The sequence below is a fragment of the Bufo bufo genome, chromosome 4 (genome assembly GCF_905171765.1).
Source record: "Bufo bufo chromosome 4, aBufBuf1.1, whole genome shotgun sequence".
Taxonomy (NCBI): Eukaryota; Metazoa; Chordata; class Amphibia; order Anura; family Bufonidae; genus Bufo; species Bufo bufo.
In genome coordinates, this window is record NC_053392.1 from 622,682,006 (window position 1) to 622,707,771 (window position 25,766).

Genomic DNA, 25,766 nt, shown 5'->3' on the forward strand with positions numbered 1-25,766 from the left:
AACACCAGGGGGCACCATAGTATGTAAGTAACTGAACACCAGGGGGCACCATAGTATGTAAGTAACTGAACACCGGGGGGCACCATAGTATGTAAGTAACTGAACACCAAAGGACACCATAGTATGTAAGTAACTGAACACCAGGGGGCACCATAGTATGTAAGCAACTGAACACCAGGGGGCACCATAGTATGTAAGTAACTGAACACCAAAGGACACCATAGTATGTAAGTAACTGAACACCAGGGGGCACCATAGTATGTAAGTAACTGAACACCAAAGGACACCATAGTATGTAAGCAACTGAACACCAGGGGGCACCATAGTATGTAAGTAACTGAACACCAGGGGGCACCATAGTATGTAAGCAATTGAACACCAGGGGGCACCATAGTATGTAAGTAACTGAACACCAGGGGGCACCATAGTATGTAAGTAACTGAACACCAAAGGACACCATAGTATGTAAGTAACTGAGCACCAGGGGGCACCATAGTATGTAAGTAACTGAACACCAGGGGGCACCATAGTATGTAAGTAACTGAACACCAGGGGGCACCATAGTATGTAAGTAACTGAACACCAGGGGGCACCATAGTATGTAAGCAACTGAACACCAGGGGGCACCATAGTATGTAAGTAATTGAACACCAGGGGGCACCATAGTATGTAAGTAACTGAACACCGGGGGGCACCATAGTATGTAAGTAACTGAACACCAAAGGACACCATAGTATGTAAGTAACTGAACACCGGGGGGCACCATAGTATGTAAGTAACTGAACACCAGGGGGCACCATAGTATGTAAGCAACTGAACACCAGGGGGCACCATAGTATGTAAGTAACTGAACACCAGGGGGCACCATAGTATGCAAGTAACTGAACACCAGGGGGCACCATAGTATGTAAGTAACTGAACACCAGGGGGCACCATAGTATGTAAGTAACTGAACACCAGGGGGCACCATAGTATGTAAGTAACTGAACACCAAAGGACACCATAGTATGTAAGTAACTGAGCACCAGGGGGCACCATCGTATGTAAGCAACTGAACACCAGGGGGCACCATAGTATGTAAGTAACTGAACACCAGGGGGCACCATAGTATGTAAGTATCTGAACACCGGGGGGCACCATAGTATGTAAGTAACTGAACACCAAAGGACACCATAGTATGTAAGTAACTGAACACCAGGGGGCACCATAGTATGTAAGCAACTGAACACCAGGGGGCACCATAGTATGTAAGTAACTGAACACCAAAGGACACCATAGTATGTAAGTAACTGAACACCAGGGGGCACCATAGTATGTAAGCAATTGAACACCAGGGGGCACCATAGTATGTAAGTAACTGAACACCAGGGGGCACCATAGTATGTAAGTAACAGAACACCAAAGGACACCATAGTATGTAAGTAACTGAGCACCAGGGGGCCCCATAGTATGTAAGTAACTGAACACCAGGGGGCACCATAGTATGTAAGCAAACATCATATCTCTTCATTATCAGTTTTTGTAACAGCATTCTTCCATGAGATTGAATGTGGTGGGGCAACCTGAATGTTAGAAGCTCCTCGGCCAGCAGACGCAGCTTTTTTATACATATATTATATAAGCATTATACAAGACTATTTTGCATTCACCTTCAGTGTCCACAGGGGAGGGGTCGTGACAACGACTTATACACTCACTGAATTGTGAATGCTGCTCTGGATGCAAAAAGGAATGAAGCCATGTTGAAGCTTAAGAATAGTATAAGATACTGTAAGTAAACCAAAGTATATATAAAATACCCTTGACACAATATATAGATGCGAGAAGCAAAATGTTGCTTAACAGAGGAGTTCCCCTTTAAGTGAAGCTCACAATATGTTGTTTTTCAGCTTTGTGCTCTAATACCCAGGCCACCTTTTATGTTAATATCATAGCAGAACATTATTAGTTCTGTAAGGGAGTCGAAGAGTAAATCTTGAGAGGCCGGAGGCGAAGCGGAGCGCGCCGTAATTGTTGTCTGACACAAGCTCCAGCATATTTTATTCAAATGTCCCAAACTAGAAGCGATGCAGCTCGTCACGTGTCGCCCTCCGCAGTAAGGTTTCCTGTTCTGCTGTGTGAACGGGTGACTTCAAAGCTCGCATTTCTGCTGCGCTCAGCAGACACTTCTGTTCATTTATGGCTGAGGCGCCGCGAAGCTTAAATATTGCAAGACGTGGCTGTTAACTTTCCTCTATTGTGGCGCCGGTTCTGATAATCCAGAACAACAGCTTCATCCAATAATATGAGCAGAATCGCCCTGTCTAGGGGTGGGGTTGCTGACTTCATGATGCAAGTTTGATGATGTTACCTCATAGAAATGATCCACAAGGAAAAAAGTTAGGACCGATTCAAGGTAGCAACTTGAAGCTCCGAGAAACCCAGGGCAAAATTTTCAACGGACCCTCACCTACCGTGCACCATTTGTATGCCATACGTGGCAAAGAGATCTTTGGGTCCCCTCAGGCATCAGGACCCAGGTTTCATTGGCGCCTCTGCATCTCCTATAGCTATAATCCAGGACAGGAACATTTACTTGATCTAAAGTCTAGTGGTGGCCATTAGCAGATAACATCAAACAGTTGGGAAGATGGGGCCAGTTGCCACTTTTGCACCTCACGGTGGCCATTTATGGTCTACAGTAAGTCTACAAAACAAGAACCATGCCTATATCCTAAGGTGTGTGGACCTAAAAGAAGGAACCCACTCTAGAAATCCCATGTCTCCATAGCACTTCTGGTGTTTGGGTTAGGTCTGATGCAATGCTTTTTGCCATCGGAAACCATTGGGGTCAGGTTGCACAATTTTCATACTGTGATTGAAATTTCTACTGGCCAACAAGCCAAGGGTAGACTAGAACCCTTGGTTGCATGTCAAAGCAGTTCCACACAGCGAAGAGAGGGGGCAAAGAACCAATCATGGTTTATACATCTATTCTTTTCCATGACCCTTGGGCCAATCGTCCACCTCCATGTTTGATCAGGCGTCCTACATAAGTTCTCCCTACCTAATAGCAAAGGGGTTGGGACCAAGCATGGTGGTCCACCTATCTCCATGAGGCAAACTAGGAACTGAATGGTCTTAAAGTCTACCTGCTGCAAAGAAGGACATTGGAGACAGTCACATATTACAATTTTTGGTGGACCTTAGATAAAATAGTTTGAGACAGGAGTCTTCAACATCCTTTCCGCCCCTGCTTGTTGCTGTTACCACCATCTTCCATTTGAAGGGAAAGTAATCTCAGCAATGAAAAAGATTTTGTTCTCGATAATTAACGCCCCACACTCCATGAGCTCTAACGAGGTCCAAATTGGAATGTAATTGGCACCACTTTTCAGTCTGTGAAAATGCGGTCAGGTTAACCCTTGTGCAATGGGAGTCTGTAGCGTTTCCCACAGCAAGAAGCAGCCACCTCGTCGGAGCATCAAAGCAGCGTCGACGCCGAGAATTCAAATCACCAGAAAAAAGATTGCAGTTTTTTTCCCTTTCCTTTTTTTGTAGCTGTCATTAAGTTTTCTCTTGAATAGAAGGATCTGAGGTGACACGATCCCCAGGTATTCGCCCACAGCTGTAGGTAATGTAGAAATATAACATTTACCGTCGGAGGAATTCTTCTGCCTTACTGATGTATTGTGCTCCGACTTCACACGCCAACATAAGCACACACGTTCTGTTAACTTGCCTTTTTGTCATGCGGTAAGGAAGGAAAAAATAGAAAAGGCTGGAAATTTCCTGTATTTATATGCTACAGCGGTTATCAAGGCCAATGTATCCTTGGCGGTTACTGCTACAAACTGAATGTCTGCTGGAAGATAAGGGGGGTAGATAGATAGATAGATAGATAGATAGATAGATAGATAGATAGATAGATAGATATGAGATAGATAGATAGATAGATAGATAATAGATGATAGATAATAGATAGATAGATAAATAGATATGAGATAGATAGATAATAGATAGATAGATAGATAGATAGATAGATAGATAGATAGATAGATAGATAATAGATAGAAAGATAGATAATGGATATGAGATATATCGATATTTTACACTGCTCAAAAAAATAAAGGGAACACAAAAATAACACATCCTAGATCTGAGTTAATTAAATATTCTTCTGAAATACTTTGTTCTTTACATAGTTGAATGTGCTGACAACAAAATCACACAAAAATTAAAAAATGGAAATCAAATTTTTCAACCCATGGAGGTCTGGATTTGGAGTCACACTCAAAATTAAAGTGGAAAAACACACTACAGGCTGATCCAACTTTGATGTAATGTCCTTAAAACAAGCCAAAATGAGGATCAGTAGTGTGTGTGGCCTCCACGTGCCTGTATGACCCCCCTACAACGCCTGTGCATGCTCCTGATGAGGTGGCGGACGGTCTCCTGAGGGATCTCCTCCCAGACCTGGACTAAAGCATCTGCCAACTCCTGGACAGTCTGTGGTGCAACGTGACGTTGGTGGATAGAGCGAGACATGATGTCCCAGATGTGCTCAATTGGATTCAGGTCTGGGGAACGGGCGGGCCAGTCCATAGCATCAATGCCTTCGTCTTGCAGAAACTGCTGACACACTCCAGCCACATGAGGTCTAGCATTGTCTTGCATTAGGAGGAACCCAGGGCCAACCGCACCAGCATATGGTCTCACAAGGGGTCTGAGGATCTCATCTCGGTACCTAATGGCAGTCAGGCTACCTCTGGCGAGCACATGGAGGGCTGTGCGGCCCTCCAAAGAAATGCCACCCTACACCATAACTGACCCAATGCCAAACCGGTCATGCTGGAGGATGTTGCAGGCAGCATAACGTTTTCCACGGCGTCTCAAGACTCTGTCACGTCTGTCACATGTGCTCAGTGTGAACCTGCTTATATCTGTGAAGAGCACAGGGCGTCAGTGGCGAATTTGCCAATCTTGGTGTTATCTGGCAAATGCCAAACCGGTCATGCTGGAGGATGTTGCAGGCAGCAGAATGTTCTCCACGGCGTCTCCAGACTCTGTCACGTCTGTCACATGTGCTCAGTGTGAACCTGCTTTCATCTGTGAAGAGCACAGGGCGCCAGTGGCGAATTTGCCAATCTTGGTGTTCTCTGGCAAATGCCAAATGTCCTGCACGGTGTTGGGCTGTAAGCACAACCCGCACCTGTGGACGTCGGGCCCTCATATCACCCTCATGGAGTCTGTTTCTAACCGTTTGAGCAGACACATGCACATTTGTGGCCTGCTGGAGGTCATTTTACAGGGCTCTGGCAGTGCTCCTCCTGTTAATCCTTGCACAAAGGCGGAGGTAGCGGTCCTGCTGCTGGGTTGTTGCCCTCCTACGGCCTCCTCCACGTCTCCTGATGTACTGGCCTGTCTCCTGGTAGCGCCTCCATGCTCTGGACACTACGCTGACAGACACAGCAAACCTTCTTGCCACAGCTCGCATTGATGTGCCATCCTGGATAAGCTGCACTACCTGAGCCACTTGTGGGGGTTGTAGACTCCGTCTCATGCTACCACTAGAGTGAAAGCACCGCCAGCATTCAAAAGTGACCAAAACATCAGCCAGGAAGCATAGGAACTGAGAAGTGGTCTGTGGTCACCACCTGCAGAACCACTACTTTATTGGGGGTGTCTTGCTAATTGCCTATAATTTCCACCTGTTGTCTATCCCATTTGCACAACAGCATGTGAAATTGATTGTCACTCAGTGTTGCTTCCTAAGTGGACAGTTTGATTTCACAGAAGTGTGATTGACTTGGAGTTACATTGTGTTGTTTAAGTGTTCCCTTAATTTTTTTGAGCAGTGTATATGAGATAGATAGATAAAGGGATAGATATGATAGATAGATAGATAGATAGATAGATAGATAGATATTAGATAGATAGATAGAGCTTGAAAAAAGACCGCAACAAGCGGTTGAAGCGTTGCTGCACCCTGACATTGGGTGAATAAACCGCACAAGTTCTTTTTGAAATTCATGGTGTGCTGCTGTTTTTTTTCGTCTTTCTAGATAGATAGATAGAAAAAGAGATAGATAGATAGATAGATAGATAGATAGATAGATAGATAGATAGCTATGAGACTAAAAGAGCTTCTGGTCCTCCAGGTGGTGGATGCATGAGGCACCTGCTGGGTGAGGACTTCTAGATTTCATTTAAAAAGTGCTTATCTGGTGGCAAGATATAACAATTTCCAAACCATCATCCCGTGTTGAACGCAGCATTCGAAGCAGAATTTGGTCCAAAGTTTAGGAAAACTTCGATTTGCAACAAATACGAATTTCCTTGCGCTTTGTGGTAATGAATCAGTTTTTCCGAAAATGGCGGCTGCACGTGTTACAAAGTGAAAGTAAGAAACCCAGGAACAAGGGATCACCCATAATGCCATGCAGCCAGCCAATCAGCAGCCAGCCCCTGTGATGTCACAGCCCTACAAAACCCTCATCCCACACAGTCTCTGCCATTGTCCTGTGAGCTGAGCATAGGGAGAGATGTGGCAAGAGCTCATGCACTAAGGACAGTGTTGCTGAAAATGATCAATAGAAGGATATTGGAGAGGGAGAGTGCAGAGAGAATGTAGGGAGAGTGCAGAGAGAATGTAGGGAGAGTGCAGAGAGAATGTAGGGAGAGTGCAGAGAGAATGTGGAGAGAGTGCAGGGAGAATGTATGGAGAGCGCAGAAAGAGTGCAGGGAGAATGTATGGAAAGTGCAGAGAGAATGCAGAAAGAGTGCAGGGAGAATGCAGGGAGAATGCAGGGAGAGTGCAGGGAGAATGCAGGGAGAATGCAGGGAGAGTGCAGGGAGAATGCAGAGAGAACGTAGGGAGAGTGCAGGGAGAATGTAGGGAGAGTGCAGAGAAAATGTAGAGAGAGTGCATAGAGAATGTAGGGAGAGTGCAGAGAGAATGCAGAAAGAGTGCAGGGATAATGTAGAGAGAGTGCAGAGAGAATGTAGGGGGAGTGCAGAGAGAATGCAGAAAGAGTGCAGGGAGAATGTATGGAGAATGCAGAGAGAATGCAGAAAGAGTGCAGGGAGAATGCAGGGAGAGTGCAGGGAGAGTGCAGGGAGAGTGCAGGGAGAGTGCAGGGAGAATGCAGGGAGAATGCAGGGAGAATATAGGAATAGGGCAGGGAAACAGCAAAGAGAGTGCAGAGAGAAGGCAGGGAGAGTGCAGGGAGAATGTAGGGAGAGTGCAGGGAGACAGCAGGAAGACTTATGCTGCATCAGTTTTATTTATTCCTACATTTACTTATTCCTACATCAGCCATAAACATAATTCAATCCTAATAAGATGGATGCCTTTATTATACCATCCAGTCTGCAACCCTTAGGGGGGCCAGGTCTTAATGATGACCATCCTCATCTTCTGCTAGCTTTACTTCTTCCAAATGATCCTTCTTGGTCTCCATATCCTAGAAAAGTCAGCAAGATGCAGAGAGAGGAGGAGCTGGATGTTCCTGATGACTTATTTTCATCGATATTGGATAATTTAGAAAAGGAGAAAAAGCAGATGGCAGAAGAAGGGCTCCCACCGGTAGGGCAGGAGAATGCTGGGGTTGGAGAAGTGGGTATGCCAAAGCTGATTAATATTCTGGGGGGAATTTATCATGAGGGAGAAAGTCAGTTTTACTTGAGTCTACATTGTTGTACTTTGTGCCACATTTATAAAATGTCACATGTTACTTGATAAATTTGTCTTATCTTTAGACCTAACTCCTTTGTCTAGAGAAGCTCCTCCAGTTTTCCTACTTCACCCTCCTACTGGACTGAGAGCTCATTAACATATCTAACCACACCCACTTTTCCATCCACATTACAACACTGGAGTGAGTGGTGTAAAAATGCAAAAAGTCACAAAATTTTGTGCAAGTGAGTGCAAAAAAGTTGCAAAAGCCCTATTTTTGTGACTTTTTGATGCCAGAAGATATGATAAATCAGGGCCTCTGTGTTTACTGTCAAATAACCCGCAGGAGGTTGCAGGCCAGAGCAGCAATAATATGCAAATTGTCCCCCACCTAACCACACCCTGGCCACAACCTTCCCGCAGCACGGCAGCTCTGTGTTGCATATCCTAAAGCGGAGTGGCCTGGGTATACCTGCTTTATAGCCATTTGAGACAAATTAATTCATAACTAATGAAATTTCTTGGCTAACTTTGGTGAAGTTGCCAAATTATTCAAACTTTTGCTCATCTCTACTGACATCCTACCCAGCAGCTCTTGGTCTCCAGTCCCCACCACTGGTGTCCTCTGTCTCTACAGTCAGGGAACAGAGAGATATTTCTTTGGTAACATTATTGAAAAAGATTGTTTTAGTTTGAATTTCTCATAAAAAATTGTTACCTCTGTAACTATTATATGCGGAAGTCGAGAACATTGCTTCTCCGCTGGCTGCTCTACAGGACAGAGGAGCGAATGTTTAGAAATGTTCTCCTCCGTTGTTCAGAATGAGAATATCTCGGATTTGCCGCAAAGGTTAAACCTAACAACATTTCCACAGTCTCTGCCTGCAGCAATATTCTTTGAAGGATCTGGGCGATCATGGCCATGCCAGGCATTGTCTTAAGGCCTAGTCCACATTTCCGTTTTTCACTGACTTGTACGATCCACATTTTCCATGGACAGCACACGTACCCATTGATTTGAATGTGTCTGCTCACACATCAGTATTATTTTACTGACCAGGAGACATGCTCTATTTTGGTCCGAGATGCGGTCAATCACGCCCACTGAAGTCAATGGGTCTGTGAAAATCACGGACATAACACGGATGGCATCCATTTTTCACTGAAGACACATGGACCAAACACGGATCCTTCATGGACATCTTCAAAGATGAAACAAGGGCGCTTTTTTCAAGGACTTGAAAATGACACAGAAATATGGACGAGGCCTAAATCATTTCTGCTCTCACCATTCCACACAATACTGACAACGTCCATGTATTGGTAAGGCTCTATTCACATCTGGGTCGGAACCTCCATCACATATTTCGTCTCCATCACACATTTCGTCACCTTTGAATACAGACCAAATTTTACTGTCATAACTAGAGATCCGCTAAGTTTTGAAAAATTCCATTCGGCAACTTCACTGAAGTTCGTTGAGAAATTTGATTAGTTGTATGAATTATTTTTGTCATGAATTGCTATAAATCAGGTATACCCAGGCCATTCTGCCTTAGGGTACGGCTACACGCAGCGGCCATGCTGTGGTGAAGAACTGCGTGGAAAATTAGCCTTTTATGTAATAATAAAGACCACAATGTATAGTCCTTGCTCATTGGTAATGGCCGCCCGGCACCTTCAAACAGGGGCTGTTGTTGGTCTGGGGTTTGGCTGGTTAGGTGGGGGGACAATATGCAGATTATTGCTGTTCTGGTCTGAAACCTCCTGCAGGTTATTTAACAGTAAACACTGAATACTAATCAGCTCTGGCATACCCACTTCTCCTGCCCTACAGGTGGGAGCGCTTCTTCTGCCATCTGCTTTTCCTCCTTTTGCACATCATCTAATATCGATGAGAATAAGTCATCGGGAACATCCATCTCCTCCTCTCTCTGCATCTTGCTGACTTTTCTAGTACAAGGAGAATTTGAAGGAAGATTTGTAAAGCCAGCAAAAGATGGTGGTCATTAAAACCTGGCCTGCAGACTGGATGGTATTGGTTGGCACGCTGGCACAGGAATAATAAAGGCTTCCATCTTATTGGTATTGAATTATGTTTACAGCTGATGTAGGAATAAGTAAAACTGATGCAGCATAAGTCTCCCTGCACTGTCCCTGCAATCTCCCTACATTCTCTCTGCACTCTCCCTGCACTCTCCCTGCACTCTCCCTACACTCTCCCTACATTCTCTCTGCACTCTTCCTACATTCTCTCTGCACTCTCCCTACATTCTCCCTGCACTCTCCCTACATTCTCTCTGCACTCTCCCTACATTCTCCCTGCACTCTCCCTGCACTCTCCCTACACTCTCCCTACATTCTCTCTGCACTCTCCCTACATTCTCTCTGCACTCTCCCTACATTCTCCCTGCACTCTCCCTACATTCTCCCTGCACTCTCCCTACATTCTCTCTGCACTGTCCCTGCACTCTCCCTACATTCTCCCTGCACTCTCCCTACATTCTCTCTGCAGTCTCCCTCTCCAATATTCTTCTATTAATCGTTTTCAGCAACACTATTTCTAGCGCATGAGTGCTTGTAACATCTCTCCCTATGCTCAGCTCACAGGACGATGACAGAGATTGTGTGGGATGAGGGTTTTAAAGGAATGTGACATCACAGGGGACGGCTATCTGCGTCCCCAGGCTTGTCTTCTCTACACTTAGTTTCGCTTTGTAACACATAATTTTAGGAAAACCTGATTCATTACCACGAAGCGCAAGGAAATTTTGATTTGTTTCGAATCAAAGTTTTCCTCTGCTTCAAATGCTTCGCTTCGCTCAACACTAGTCAAAACGATGGACATCTTGGTGGAACCTAATGGATTTCATTATAACTCTATCAGTTGGAATCTGTCACATGATGGATGTGGCTCAGTGCCATGGTCTTCATTAGGGATGAAAACCATGATGCAGGGGTAGACACAGCCTACATCAGAAGTGAGAACTATATCTTCTGATGTACTACCAGGGTTGCACCATCCATGAGGTGAGTTGAGTCACTTGCCTCAGACAGTACAGGCAGTACTCTGTTTAGACACCAGGGAGGCAGCAATTTAGCCTCCAGGCCTGCATTCCTGCACAGCCCTGAACAGATCTATGTTTTTGGAGATTACTTTACATTGCAGTTTTGTTGCGTTTTTTTTAAGTGTTTTGCAGGAAAAAAAATAAAGTGCCCTAAAGGTAACTTTTGTAATATATTTTATCAATTGATTTTATTGTTTTGCTAGCAAAATAAGCCCCCGAAGTTTGGCCCTTTCTGTAACGCTTTCCACTGCAGTGCAACATACCACATGACCACATACCTATTCCTGGTTGTGATGGCATGATCCCTTGATTTGTATTTGGAAATCTACTGTACAACAGTGTGTGTGTGTGTGTGTGTAGTGCAAATGTTCGGAAATACGATAGGCAGCTGGGTCCTCGAACAGGAAAACCTGGTGGCTTCTTTCTTCCACCCTGGTTGAGAGGGTGGTCCTCCTAAGTAGAAAATTCCTTATATTTCACATATAGACACTAATCTGTGGGGACTTTGCACGTTCTTCCTGTGTTTTAATGAATTACCTCTGGGTTGTACAAGAAACTTCTGATAGGTTATAGGGGTTGGTTACTTTGTGCTGTAGATAGGATTATGCTAATGAAAGGCAGTATGGCCCAACACCTCCATCAGTATTGAAAGACACTGTGCACGGCACAGTTCACTATATGAAGTGGTTGTGAATAAAGGCTGCTAATGAATGTATGTCCAAGACCATGTGTCTGTTTACATGCCCTGATGTTAGCACAACAAGGATTACGTGTGAGGTTCCAGACATAGCCAGGCCAAATAGCAGTCCTCTGTCTCTCTGATGAAGAACTGCTTAGCTGGAGGCCCAAAAACACCACAGTTATTTTGGTTGACAGTTTGATTGCTGGCTATCCTATGGCTTAGGTTCCTCTTTTGTGGTTTCCTCTTCCCACACTGGTTCAACAGGGCAAAAGTTTGCAGCAAAGCCTAAGATCCAGCCTTCTGCCTTGGGCTCAATTCACTTCTCTCCTAGCGTCTTCTTCAGTGAACCCAACCTATCTATAGGGAATGCATGCTCAGAAAATGTGGATACATACAAACGATGCGCAGAGCCAATCTAACTTATTGATTGGGTCTTTCTCCCTGTCCTCCAATGGTGCAAAGTCCATGCATCCCTGCTTTCCCCAACATCATTAGACGGTTCTGAAGAAGATTCTGTAATATGTCCAGCCTCCCACTGAATGGCTATCAGGACTGTTGTACCTACCACCCTTCAACTGGGCCAACTGGTAGGCTCATTACCCTCTTGCTGCCAAGACCTACCCTTTGCCATTGGGCCAACCACCACCATACTACCAGAACGTCTCATTACGTTACTCATTACATCAAAGAAAATGTACAACAATCACACATGCAATATGGAAATACAATCATAAACATAATAGAACTTTTGGAGAAAAACAATGTTTCCCAAGTAGAACACTTTCATATTCAAGCAAGTACAGGAGATCAATGACCCAGTCTGAGAATGAGTAGCTTGATCATATTCACAGAAAATAGAATGTGCCAGGAAGATGAGTATGGCTCACCCTGTACAGACGATGAAGCCTGGTGCTCCAACCTCATTTTGGCTCTCACATTGATGCATCATATTCTAGGTGTGGTGTTTTCGTATACTGTCGTTTTTAGAAAATTTTCATATGCCGTTTTATTTTGGTCCAGAAAGGCCATTTTTTCACACAACTCTAGAAGTTTTTTAGGGGTCTATTATAAATGTTTTAAAGGTCTACAGTGGTTTGGAGCATATTGGGGGTGCAATCCTTCTAAAAAATACAGCATGCTGAAGATATTACATTTTATGTTGTTTTTCTTCACAGGATTCTCAACAGAACTTAAAGGAAATGTGTCACCAAAACTGTTATCTGCCAGTTGAAACCAGATAGACGCACATATCCCTTTTTTCTAATCAGTTTTTATTTTCTGATTGTTGATTATTATTTTTTTCTTAACACTATTATGGGGGCGGCCATCTTGCATGAGCTGTTCTTAAAGGGTTTCTGTCACCCCACAAAACTCATATTTTTTTTTTTGGATAGTTATATTCCTTATAGCACGATATAGGAGAATATAATAGTCTTACTTACTTTCATGCGGCCGATTCTTTATAAAATGAAGTTTTAGAATATGCAAATCAGGGCTCTACCAGCAAGTAGGGCGTCTACTTGCTGGTAGCCGCAGCAGAAATCCGCCCCCTCCTCTTGTTGATTGACAGGGCCAGCCGTGATCTCCTCCTCCGGCCGGCCCTGTCAGTATTTCAAAAATCGCGCGCCTCTGTTCATTCGGCGCAGGCGCTCTGAGATGAGGAGGCTCGTCTCCTCAGCACTCCCTCAGTGCGCCTGCGCCGATGACATCACCGAAAGAGAAGACGTCATCGGCGCAGGCGCACTGAGGGAGTGCTGAGGAGACGAGCCTCCTCATCTCAGAGCGCCTGCACCGAATGAACAGAGGCGCGCGATTTTTGAAATACTGACAGGGCCGGCCGGAGGAGGAGATCACGGCTGGCCCTGTCAATCAACAAGAGGAGGGGGCGGATTTCTGCTGCGGCTACCAGCAAGTAGACGCCCTACTTGCTGGTAGAGCCCTGATTTGCATATTATAAAACTTCGTTTTCTAAAGAATCGGCCGCATGAAAGTAAGTAAGACTATTATATTCTCCTATATCGCGCTATGAGGAATCTAACTATCCAAAAAAATATATATATGAGTTTTGTGGGGTGACAGAAACCCTTTAACAGAATTTAGAAAGCATTAATAAAATAGCTTTATGGTGGCCCCCTGTGCCATAGACACAATGGACAGGAGAGGACCACTGACTTCTATGGGAGGGTTTTCTGGGCATGCTATGTGACCTGTGCCGAGGTCATTGAACAGTGAGGGAATAGATAAGCTCTGACAATCACCTATTGTGAATGGTGGATCCTGTCTTATCTATACACAGAGGTGGTATCACAACAATTATAAGACATAGTGGCCAGTGCAAAAGCGTCAGTATTTTTGGTTTTAGTTTGCATATAAAAAGTGACATGGAAAATTAAAAATAACATCATGTAAAATTATTTAAAAATTATGTTAAACATGAAAAGTGATTTAACAGTTATTTTAGGTAATTTTCTGATGACACATTCCCTTTAAGAATAAGCCTAAAAAACAATTGTACAAAAAGGCACATTTCTAAATATGCCTTAAAACAGCATAAAAAATACCAGCAAGCATTAGTTTTCATGTTTTTGGGAATAGAGAATAAATCTCCGTGTGGACCCGGCTGTGCAGTTTTTCTGGTAATTAAAGAGAACTGTAATAAAACAGATGATGTTATTTCAGTTTATGAATTATTTTCTAATTAGTTTGGAGAATTAATAATTAAAAAAACAAAAACAGTAAATTAAGATTTTTGAAAATATATCACTGGCATCACTTAATTAAAATCATCACTAATAAGGGGACATCTGGTTTTATGTAAATAAGGTTTAAAGGAGTTTTCCAGGACATGAAAATCCTTATGACAGACCATCAGATCGGTGGGGGTCTGACTCCTGAAGCTCATCCCCATTCAAGTGAATGGAACTTAGCTGCAATACCAGGAATGACCACTACCAACTATATGGCACTGTGCCTGATAAAAAAAAAAAAAAACTATGGGCCACAGGTCCTTCAGTTTGTTGCTGGGAGTTAGAACCCCACCAATCAAATATCAATTACCTTTTTTAAGGATAGGCCATAGGTTTTTGTAGTCTCAAAAACAACCTTCTATTCAGTGTTCAATGAAACCTACTATAACTTTCTAAGACACTTTGTGTCAGCTATGCAAGTTTTTCAAGATATCTGCCTGTTGGCAGTGAATAGAACCATTTATTTGGGAAGATTTGTCAGTACAGTTACAGTAAGATGTATGAACTTATGATAAAAATTACACAACATCTATCCAATGGAAGGCACATGCACCTCGATAGATGCCCAATGTACAAAAATGCAGCCATACTACGGCCATGACGAGAAACTGAAACATAAGTTTAAAATAAAATTAATAATTTTACACATGACAATGACTAAGCTTTATCTACAGAAAGCTGGGGAGGAGAGCATTTTGATTTGTGGTTTCTACAAGGTTATTGGGCTATCATGAGGTTTGTTTCAAGAATGTATTAAGATTATACTTAATACATAGTAACATAGTTTATAAGGCTGAAAAAATCCCTCCGTCCATCCAGTTCAGCCTGTTATCCTACAAGTTGATCCAGAAGAAGGCAAAAAAATCCCTGTAAGGTAGAAGCCAATTTTACCTACTTTAGGGGAAAAAAATCCTTCCTGACTCCGATCAGGCATCAGAATAACTCCCTGGATCAACGACCACTCTCTAGTAGCTATAGCCTGTAATATTATTACATTCCAGAAATACATCCAGGCCCCTCCTGAACTCTTTTATATATATTTTATAAAAACTTATGAACACTGTGGAATACATTCATGTATACAAAGATATAAACGTATCAATATTAACGTGTTCTTGTATTCTCTCGTTGCAGGCTTCTTTCTCTGGACTTACAATGGAAAAAATCCTCTGCAGTCTTCTGGTGTTTGGAATGGCAGTAGTGGTCAACTCATGTCCAAAATACTGTGTCTGTCAAAACCTGTCAGAATCGCTAGGAACGTTGTGTCCTTCCAAAGGTTTACTTTTTGTACCTGTAGACATTGACCGGAGGACAGTTGAACTTCGTCTCGGGGGTAATTTTATCATAAGCATCAACCGACAAGACTTTGCCAACATGACAGGTCTTGTGGACCTTACATTATCTAGAAACACCATCAGTATTATTCAGCCTTTTTCTTTTGTGGATCTCGAGAGCCTTCGATCTTTGCATTTGGACAGTAATAGATTGACCAGTTTGGGAGATGACATATTTCGAGGGCTTATCAATCTCCAACACTTGATCATGAATAATAACCAACTCAATGGTATCGCAGATGATGCTTTTGAAGACCTCTTACAGACTCTGGAAGACCTTGATCTTTCTTACAACAATCTTGTAACAATTCCTTGGGACGCCGTACGAAGGATGATAAATTTGCATCAGCTCAGTTTGGACCATAATCTTTTATCTTACATTACAGAGGGAACTTTTCAGGACCTCAATAAGTTGGCCAGGCTTGATTTGACTTCTAACAGGCTACAAAAACTACCTCCAGATCCAATCTTTGCAAGGTCTCAAATGTCCATGATCTCTGCGACACCTTTCCTGCCCCCTTTGTCCCTAAGCTTTGGAGGTAATCCACTTCATTGTAATTGTGAGCTACTATGGTTGAGGAGGCTTGACAGGGAAGATGATATGGAAACTTGTGCGTCACCTTCTGCATTGAAAGGAAGGTATTTCTGGTATGTTCGAGAAGAGGAATTTGTTTGTGAACCACCATTAATTACGCAGCATACTCAGAAGCTGCTGGTTTTGGAAGGTCAAACTGCTTCCTTAAAATGTAAAGCGGTTGGAGATCCAGCACCAGTTATCCATTGGGTTGCTCCAGATGGACGCTTGATTGGAAATTCCTCCAGGACAACTGTTTATGATAATGGCACTTTAGATATCTTAATAACCACATCCAAGGATTATGGGACCTTCACTTGTATTGCGGCAAATGCTGCCGGAGAGTTAACGGCACCGGTTGAGTTATCCATTGTCCAGCTGCCACATCTCAGCAATGGCACAGGCCGTGCTGCTCCACCCAAATCACGGCTTTCCGATATTACCAGTTCTAGCAAAACTAACCGAGGAGAAGTCAAGACTCAACCCGAGAGGGCTGTTGTAGTGTCAGAGGTGACGACTACTTCTGCACTAGTTAAGTGGTCAGTGAGCAAGTCTGCTCCCAAAGTTAAAATGTACCAACTTCAATACAATTGCTCAGATGATGAAGTTCTAATCTACAGGTAAAGTATAACCTTTAATGTTTTACAAAAAGGTAATAGCAGTCACTAAAAAAAACTCAAATTTGTGTAAGTTATAATGAAAATAAAATCTTACTTTTTTATGACTAGAAGGTAAGAAGAACTGATATTTTCTCTCAAATATATATATATATATATATATATATATATATACAGTGCTGCCCATAATTATTCATACACCTGGCAAATTTTGACTTAAAGTTACTTTTATTCAACCGGCAAGTAATGTTTTGACAGGAAATTACATAGGTGTCTCCCAGAAGATAAGACAATGTACAAGAGGCATTATTGTGGAAAAAAAACATTTCTCAGCTTTTATTTACATTTGAGAAAAAAGTGTCCAGTCCAAAACTATTCATACCCTTCTCAATAATCAATAGAAAAGCCTTTATTGGCTATTACAGCAATCAAACGCTTCCTATAATTGCAGACCAGCTTTTTGCATGTCTCCACAGGTATTTTTGCCCATTTATATTTAGCATTGAGCTCCAAATCTTTCAGGTTGGAGGGTCTTCTAGCCATCACCCTGATTTTTAGCTCCCTCCACAGATTCTCAATTGGATTCAAGTCTGGACTCTGGCTGGGCCACTCCAAAACGTTAATGTTGTTGTCTGCTAACCATTTCTTCACCACTTTTGCTGTGTGTTTTGGGTCATTGTCATGCTGAAATGTCCACTGGTGCCCAAGGCCAAGTTTATCTGCAGACTGCCTAGTGTTATCGTTGAGAATCCTCATGTATTGCTCTTTTTTCCTTGTGCCGTTTACTGTGATTAGGTTCCCTGGTCTATTGGCTGAAAAACACCCCCAAAGCATTAGGTTCCCACCACCATGTTTGACAGTGGGGATGGTGTTATTTGGGTTGAAGGCTTCTCCTTTTTTACGGCAAATGAAGGAAACATCATTGTGACCAAACAATTCAATTTTAGTTTCATCTGACCATAACACAGAAGACCAGAAGTCTTCTTCTTTGTCCAGATGAGCTTTTGCAAAGGCCAAGCGAGCTTTTGTGTTCCTTATCTGGAGAAGTGGTGTCCTCCTTGGTCTGCAGTGTCTGTTGGATTGTCTGCCTTGAGACATTGCCACCAGCAGAGCCCAGATTCACCAGGATGGCCTTGGTGGTGATCCTTGGATTCTTCTTCACCTATCTAACTATCCTCCTGGCCAGCACAGGTGCCTCTTGTACATCGTCTTATTATATTTTGGGAGACACCTATGTCATTTCCCATCAAAAAATTATTTGCTGGTTGAATAAAAGTAACTTTAAGTCAAAATATGCCAGGGGTATGAATAATTATGGGCAGCACTGTATATATCACATATTCTAATTTTAGTAGATGGCTTCAAAGGAGTTTTAAACATTGGGCAAAAACATTGATAACATTGACAGACTAAAATGTGTTTTGTCTAAGTAGAGGACAACCAAGGCAAGAGATGTATGTCAGGCCTCACCACAATGGTGACATGGAAGTCTAAGAACGCAGCAGAGGTTTCAAAAATAGGGAAACTGGATCATGAAAAATGTTATAGCATTACCTTTTGGGATTAGATTACTCTGACAAACCAACTGAAGCCAGTAGTGCCAGATGATGATGACCATGGTGCAGGTCCGTGTCCGACAACACCAAAAGCAGCTTCATCATACAATTAGATGTCATGTGGAAAGTATCAGTTCATATGGACATTGTAAATCACCATCCACATCAATGTCCACATGTTACCTCCATTATTCAAATTACTTAGCATGTAGACATTGATACAGATGGTAAGTATCCACAGAATGTTCCTAAAAGAATACCAGGGCTGTGGGAATAGAGAGTAAAAAAGTCTACCTACCACAAAAGGGGAGACCAGTATTATACATGGGAACATGGTAGGTGGGGATCCTGCACAGATTTTGCATTGGGGCCCGACAGTTTTAGTTTAGGTTCCCAGACAAGACTAAGATGCTAGGGCGCAGGACATGAGGTGTCTAACCACTGCCATGGAATAGAGGAGATTTTAGGCTTAGAAGTATAAAGCAGTGGAAACAAAGTTATTTTCTGCATTAATGGAATTATAACACATTTTACAATTCTTTTAGATTTGGTTGTCTTCTTTAAATGGACTTAAATGAACTTGAGTTGTTAAGAGTTTTTTTTTTGTTTTGTTTTTTGCTACTAATAGTATTGTGCTATTGTCACGGTACCTTCCGTGTCAGAGGTTAGAAAATCTGGGAGACTGGCTGCACGTGGGGTTAACTGACAGTCTCTTGATTCTCAGTGTTGTTGTTTGGTAATGACCACACCTCTTGTCAGGTACAGCTTGTGGTCATTACTGCATTCCCTATTTAGTTTGGTCTGACACTTTATTCCATGCGGTTGATCTTCTCTGCTTGGATTTGGAAGAGTTGGTGTGTGGACCTTACCTCTGTTCCTGCTCATCCATTTTTTATAAGATAAGTTGTACTGCTCTTTGTATTTGGTTGTTTCCTTGTTCTTGTTGTTTACTAAGCCTCAGGGAGACGCTGGTTCAATCACCAGGGAAGAAACCAGTTGTCTCATTCCCTGTCACTACCTTAGGGCATTTCAGGGTTCCTAGGGTTTAGGTTACGATGTATGTATTTTCCCAAAAGTTTTCAACTATGCACAACTTATTTTTAGCAGACACGTTCTTATCACTCGAGATATTTCGAGATGAGTACCACCAGACACACCAACTGTGTAACACAATTTTTTTTAAAAGGTAGTGATCTCATGCAATTCAACTTGGGACATCTCTAACCTAGAGGAAAGATAAATATGGACACATCTGTAGATATGTTCTGATTAAGTTCAGTACTTCTACCACAACCACGTTTGATCATCAGCACCTTCTGAGAAATGCCTTCCATTTCTTGGAAGGTACTAATTTTCTTTAAGGAGATATAATTGGTTAGAACAATGCTTCATGGGAAGATATGCAAAATAATTATCTTCCACGTGGAAGAAAACTCTCCATCTTCTGCCACCTAATCAATATTTGCTCTTTACAAAGCCATCAAACATGGATACCATATAAGTCATAGATGCTATAGTGGTCCTCAAGACCTGGCTGTTGTAATAGTCCTCTTTGGAGGACCCCAATTCATCATATCCACATGCCCTATGTAAGGAGATGTCTTCTTTATACATTATTAGCTGCCTTACTAGGACATAATATAAAATCTTTCATGTACAGCATTTCTTACGTGTTTAGTAGCTAAAATGAAGGGCTCTGTTCAGAGTAGCTCTTGGCATGCAACTATGAGTCCACCATAAGCAAAAAGTCTAAGGTCAACCTGCAAAGTGATCTGTCAGCACTTGAACCCTAAAGGAATCAGTTGTAAGATTTCATATGCACTCCAAGCATACATGTGGATGGGCTGTAGCGACCGGGTACATCAGTGGATGAAGTCAATGGATGCAGAGCACTTCCTGAGGGAAGGGAACATTTTGCAACATCTGCTTTCCCTGAACAGAGGAGTGGAGGTAGACATTGAATATTATGGTTACCCCTAGAAAATGGGAATATATAGAAATAAGATGAAAAAAGACATGTGGTCTCAATGGAGTTTCTTTTTAAATTCTTCCCTGTACTTTGTGTATTTTGTAAAGTAAAAAAGCAGACAATGTGAGGGTTGAGTGCGGGAGGCTGGTTATCGCTAAGACACAATGCCGATTCTTGCTTTTATTTGAAGAGAATGAGGATATTTCAGTTCGGTATTATCTCCTCCATTCTCACACTGATTGTGAATAACATCTATCCAGAATCTGCTCTACAGTATTCTCCCGGATCCCAATCTCCATTATAATCAGATTGGCAGACGCGTTTCACACCAATTTAAATTCCATTTAATACATAATTTAAATCCTAATTTACTCATCACCAACAGATTCCCCGACTGTAAATATTACATAACCTTCCTTTCTTTCAAAGTGAAAGCCGAGCACAATTTCATTTTCTCCTAATGTATGGGCAAAGTCAATTAAAATTAACCGTTTCATTGGAAAGTATTGAGCATATGCCGAGCCTCTACAAAAACGAGTATATAGTAAGTAGAATAAAAAAAAAATATATATATATATATATATATTTATTGTGCTTATGGAATATAAATCCATCTCTGCCGTCGTAACCTACTAATATTACAGTACGTACTTCTTGAATTGAGAAAATGAAGGCACAGATATAACATATAGTCCTCAAACACTTTGAATTTCCACAACTGAAATTATTGATTGTTTGGCCTGCAATACCTTGCCCGTCCTCTTGGAGCGCTGTTAGAAACAAGAGTAGAATCTGAAGCACATGAATCGCAACACTCTATAGTGACAACTAGTGGTAGGAATATGTATTTCAGTCATTTATGAAAAAACATGTATTAAAAATTGCAACTTTTTCCCCAACACATCACGATGCATAGAACAAATGAGGATTCTCAGTGATAATGCTTCAACCCAAAATACATCTTAATAAAGGAATCAGGTCAAACTGTGAGCCAAGTGCCACATATCGTAATTACTCACATCAGTCAATGATATCAAGGGGGTGTATGAGGTTAAAAGGGAAAGTCTAATTTTGTCCAGGCACAGCACTACTCCTGTTCATAAGCTGTGTCTAGTGTTCGAGTGACTGGGGCTGAGCTGCAATTCTAGAAACAACCCATGGACAAGGGTGGCACTACCTCTGAAATCAAAATGTGCTTTTATTCAAATCTCTTCAAACCTTAGGGCAAGGGCGGATTGGGAACTTAAAGTGGCCCTGGAAAAAATAATAAAAGTGGCCCTCTTTTGTAGTTGGGTCTAGGGATGAGCGAACCCGTGGAAGTTCGGGTTCGCCGGGTTCGGCCAAACTTCAGGTCAAAGTTCGGGTTTGGGACCCATACTTCACCCCGAACCCAAACCCCATTGAAGTCAATGGGGACCCGAACTTCACTTTATTATTTTCCATTATAACATGGTTATATTGGAAAATAATAGCATTCTTAAGACAGAATGCAAAAGAATATGGCCATTTAGGGGTTAACAAAAAAAACAACTGACCGCATCCACTTGTTCGCACTGCCGCAGTGTCTTCTATCTTCTTTCAGCAGGACCTGCCAAAGGACCTGCGATGACGCCACGTGGTGAGCGCAGTGACGTCACATCGCAGGTCCTTTGGCAGGTCCTGTTGAATGAAGATAGAAGGCAGTGTGCTCAAGTGGATGAGGTCATTTTTTTTAACCCCTAAATGGCCATATTCTTTTGCATTCTGTCTTAACGATGTTATTATTTTCCGATATAACCATGTTATAATGGAAAATAATAAAATCACCTGAACCCGAACCCGGACTTCAGTGAAAAAGTCCGGGTTCGCTCATCTCTAGTTGGGTCCAAATTAATGGAAGGCAGGGCCAACAATACCATATTGTAGCACATTATAAACACCCCAACAGAGCCAAATACCACACTACATTACCAAATACTGCCAGCAGCACAAAATACATCCCCAAAAACTTCCACGGCCCCCTGGGCATCGGCCCACCAGGAAATTTCCCTGTAAGGTTTATGGCCAATCCGCCCCTGCCTTAGGGGCCCATGTGAAAGACAAAGCCACGGGCACCGACCCCAATGCATGGAGTCTATATTACAGAGTAATAGGCGCTCTGTGTGTAAATGATATGTAATACAACATGATTCATTGAGAAAAAATGCCCATAATGGCCTATGGGCCATGTATGACCAGTCCTTAATGTATGAGGCTTTTACAGTAATTGTGAATATGTTTTTACAGGCACATACAACTTTTATCCTGGTGTGGCCCCTAGCGAGATTCCAACCCAGGCCCCCAATGTACAGGAGCCACCATGCTGCCAGGTGACCCCACTCATTACCCTCTACCTCCCCACGTCTGGAAATTTCCAGATACGAGAGGGTAAAGGCGAATTCTGAAGTGCGTCCAAGTCAGTGCGAGCTCTTCAGACGCCGGCTTCTTAATGATCTCATTTATCTTGCCGTGTAAGTTCTCAGAGAGGAAGCAGCATAAATACATCAAAGTCCTCTCCCGTAAACAGCCGGCTTCTCCCGCCACATACTTTACCATATGCTTTTTTTTTTTTTTACTATATTAAAACTTTTCATAGCAAAATTATGGGATGATTTATTATTCCATGGTAAAATGACAAAATGATAATTACTCTTATTATTTTCTCTCTTTTATTTTACATTTTTAGAATTTTAGAATTAGCATAAACTGCTGTAGAGATACACAGGCTGCCGTATACACCGACGGGGAAACTCTCCTAAAAACATCGATCAAATGGCAGCGCAAGAGACAAAAATAATCTTACTAATTTTATAAAAAGTGCTGCACAAAACAAAAGAAACAAGAAGATTCCCGCCACGCAAAAAAAAAACATCGTCTGTCAAAAAATAAAACATGTTCTATTTTTGGCCATTTTCACGGCCAGATGGACCCCACAGAAATCAATGGGAACGTTTCTATTGGCCGCTAGACAGCAGTGCACTCATCTAACAGCCGTTAAAAATGGGAACACCAGTGTAAAATGGCCTTTCAGGGGTTTAAAAACAATTAGTCACCTTATCCACTCGCACGCGCAGAAGTAGTCGCTCCTCTCTTGATGCCGCTGAAGGACCTGCTCTCAAGCGTGATGATGTCACCACACAATCATGCTGGGAGCACTTGGTGACATCATCACGCTTGAGTGCAGGTCCTTCAGCATCAAGAGAGGAGCGACTACTGTACCTCTGTGCATGCAAGTGGATGAGGTTTTATTTTTTCAGCTTAAAAAAAAAAATTACACTTGAGCATCACTATGGGTGACATTAAGGGCTACTCTGATGGACATTATTACTGCCAGGGGCCACTATGGGGGACATTATCACAGCTTGGAGTCACTATGAGGGACATTATTACTGCCAGGGGACACTATGGGGAGAGATTATTACTGCTGGGGGCCACTATGGGGGACAATATTACTGCTAGAGGCCACTATGGGGAGACATTATTACAGCGGGGAGTCACTATGGGGGACATTATTACTGCTGGGGGCCACTATGGGGAGGCATAATTACTGTTGGGGGTCACCATGGGGGACATTATTACTGCTGGGGGCCAATATGGGGGACATTATTACTGCTGGGGGCCACTATGGGGGACATTATTACTGCCAGGGACCACTATGGGGGACATTATTACTGCCAGGGACCACTATGGGGGACATTATTACTGCCGGGGGCCACTATGTGGGACATTATTACTGCGGGGGCCACTATGGGAGACATTATTACTGCCGGGGGACACTATGGGGGACATTATTACTGCTAGGGGCCACTATGTGGGACATTATTACTGCGGAGGCCACTATGGGGACATTATTACTACCGGGGACCACTATGTGGGACATTATTACTGCCGGGGGCCACTATGGGAGACATTATTACTGCCAGAGGACACTATGGGGGACATTATTACTACCGGGGGCCACTATGTGAGACATTATTACTGCAGAGGCCAATATGGGGGACATTATGTATACTTCAGTGTTGGGATATTATTAAAAAAAAAAGCCAATGAAAATCATCCATGTTTTATGACTTCTAAAAACGAGTGCAAAACGGCCATTAGAAACAGCCAGAAATTATATGCAAAACTGGTTGAAAATGGCCATGAAAAACTGACAGTATGTTAGTTTTTCATGGCCATTTTTTTCACTGGTGTGAATGTGGCCTAAAGCAGAGAAATGCCAGAATTCAGAAATAATAGAATGTCTCATCGGACTGAAGTGCCTTCAGCCCCCATGATTCCAGGGGGCCCACCCTCTGTGTATACAGGACATCTGCCAGTCTGCTTCTAAACAATCCTTATCATTGCACACGCGGGACTTGTCATTATTAAAGGGGTTCTCCGGGCTTTCAATATGGATGACTTATCCTGTGGATAGGTCATCTATATCAGATCGGTGGGGGTCCGACAACTGACATCCTCACTGATCAGCTGTATGAGGAGAAGGCGCACACAGAGACTGCACATACGCACTGCTCCTACGGCAGGCGTTCCGGGGGTCGGACCCCCGCTGATCTGACCTGAGGATAGTTCATCAATAATAAAAGCCTGGAGAACCCCTTTAAGGGTGGATATAGACCTGATAGTAATATGCCCAGTAAAGTGCCCCCCTGATATGCCCAGTAAAGTGCCCCCTGACAGTAATATGCCCAGTAAAGTGCCCCCTCGATATGCCCAGTAAAGTGCCCCCCTGATATGCCCAGTAAAGTGCCCCCTGACAGTAATATGCCCAGTAATGTGCCCCCTGACAGTAATATGCACAGTAATGTGCCCCCTGACAGTAATATGCCCAGTAAAGTGCCCCCTTCACAGGCAGTAAAAAACAAACTCCACATACTTACCTCATTCCCTAGCAGCAGCAACACCAACAGCAGGACACACAGAGCTCCCTGCCGGCTCCGCCCCTGCTACGCCCCCAACCCCACCCCTACCCAGACCTGTAGCCGATGGACGGCTCTTGCTTCATCATTACAGGCAACTGTCTCTGCTTCCTATGGAAGACAGCTACCAGAAAGCGGGACATACCTCCCCCGTAGCGGGACCACAGGACAGCCACTGAAATCCGGGACTGTCCTGCCGGATCCGTGATGGTTTGGAGGTATGCAGTTTTCCAGGCTGTATATATGGAATGTCCGCCTGCGACTTGGTTCCAAGGTCAGCTGTAGCTTCTGCTCATCCTTAGGGACCCTGTTTAATTAGGGGCCCATTATTGTTTCAGAGCTTGGGCCCACCAGATTGACCAGCCCGACCCTGATACACTGTAATCAGAAATTATTTATTTATTTATTTATTTTGTTTTAAATGCATTGGAACGAAGAAAATGGCAGAAAAATTTATTTCAGTGTCCAGGGGGTATTGAGTGACGCTGGACACTGAGCCATCATTTCAATGCAATTTTTTTTGGGGAGGGATCAAATTCCTATAGCAAATGACGATATTGATATCACCGTGCATCAGACCTACCGAAGGAACATGAGCTGAATTTACTGCTGCTTGTATTTTAAA

The 25,766-nt window shown here is 42.9% G+C and overlaps 1 protein-coding gene across 4 annotated transcripts in view; it reads left to right on the top strand.

Moving 5' to 3' along the window:
- The window catches only part of LRFN2 (leucine rich repeat and fibronectin type III domain containing 2), a 562,124-nt gene that overhangs the window by 413,361 nt on the left and 122,997 nt on the right, over positions 1-25,766 (top strand). For all 4 annotated transcript variants that reach the window (XM_040430756.1, XM_040430758.1, XM_040430759.1 and 1 more), the window contains one exon: positions 15,289-16,682. In XM_040430756.1, coding sequence (XP_040286690.1) covers positions 15,310-16,682 — 1,373 coding nt within the window. In that variant the 5' untranslated portion in view covers positions 15,289-15,309. The remainder of the gene's footprint in view (positions 1-15,288; positions 16,683-25,766) is intronic.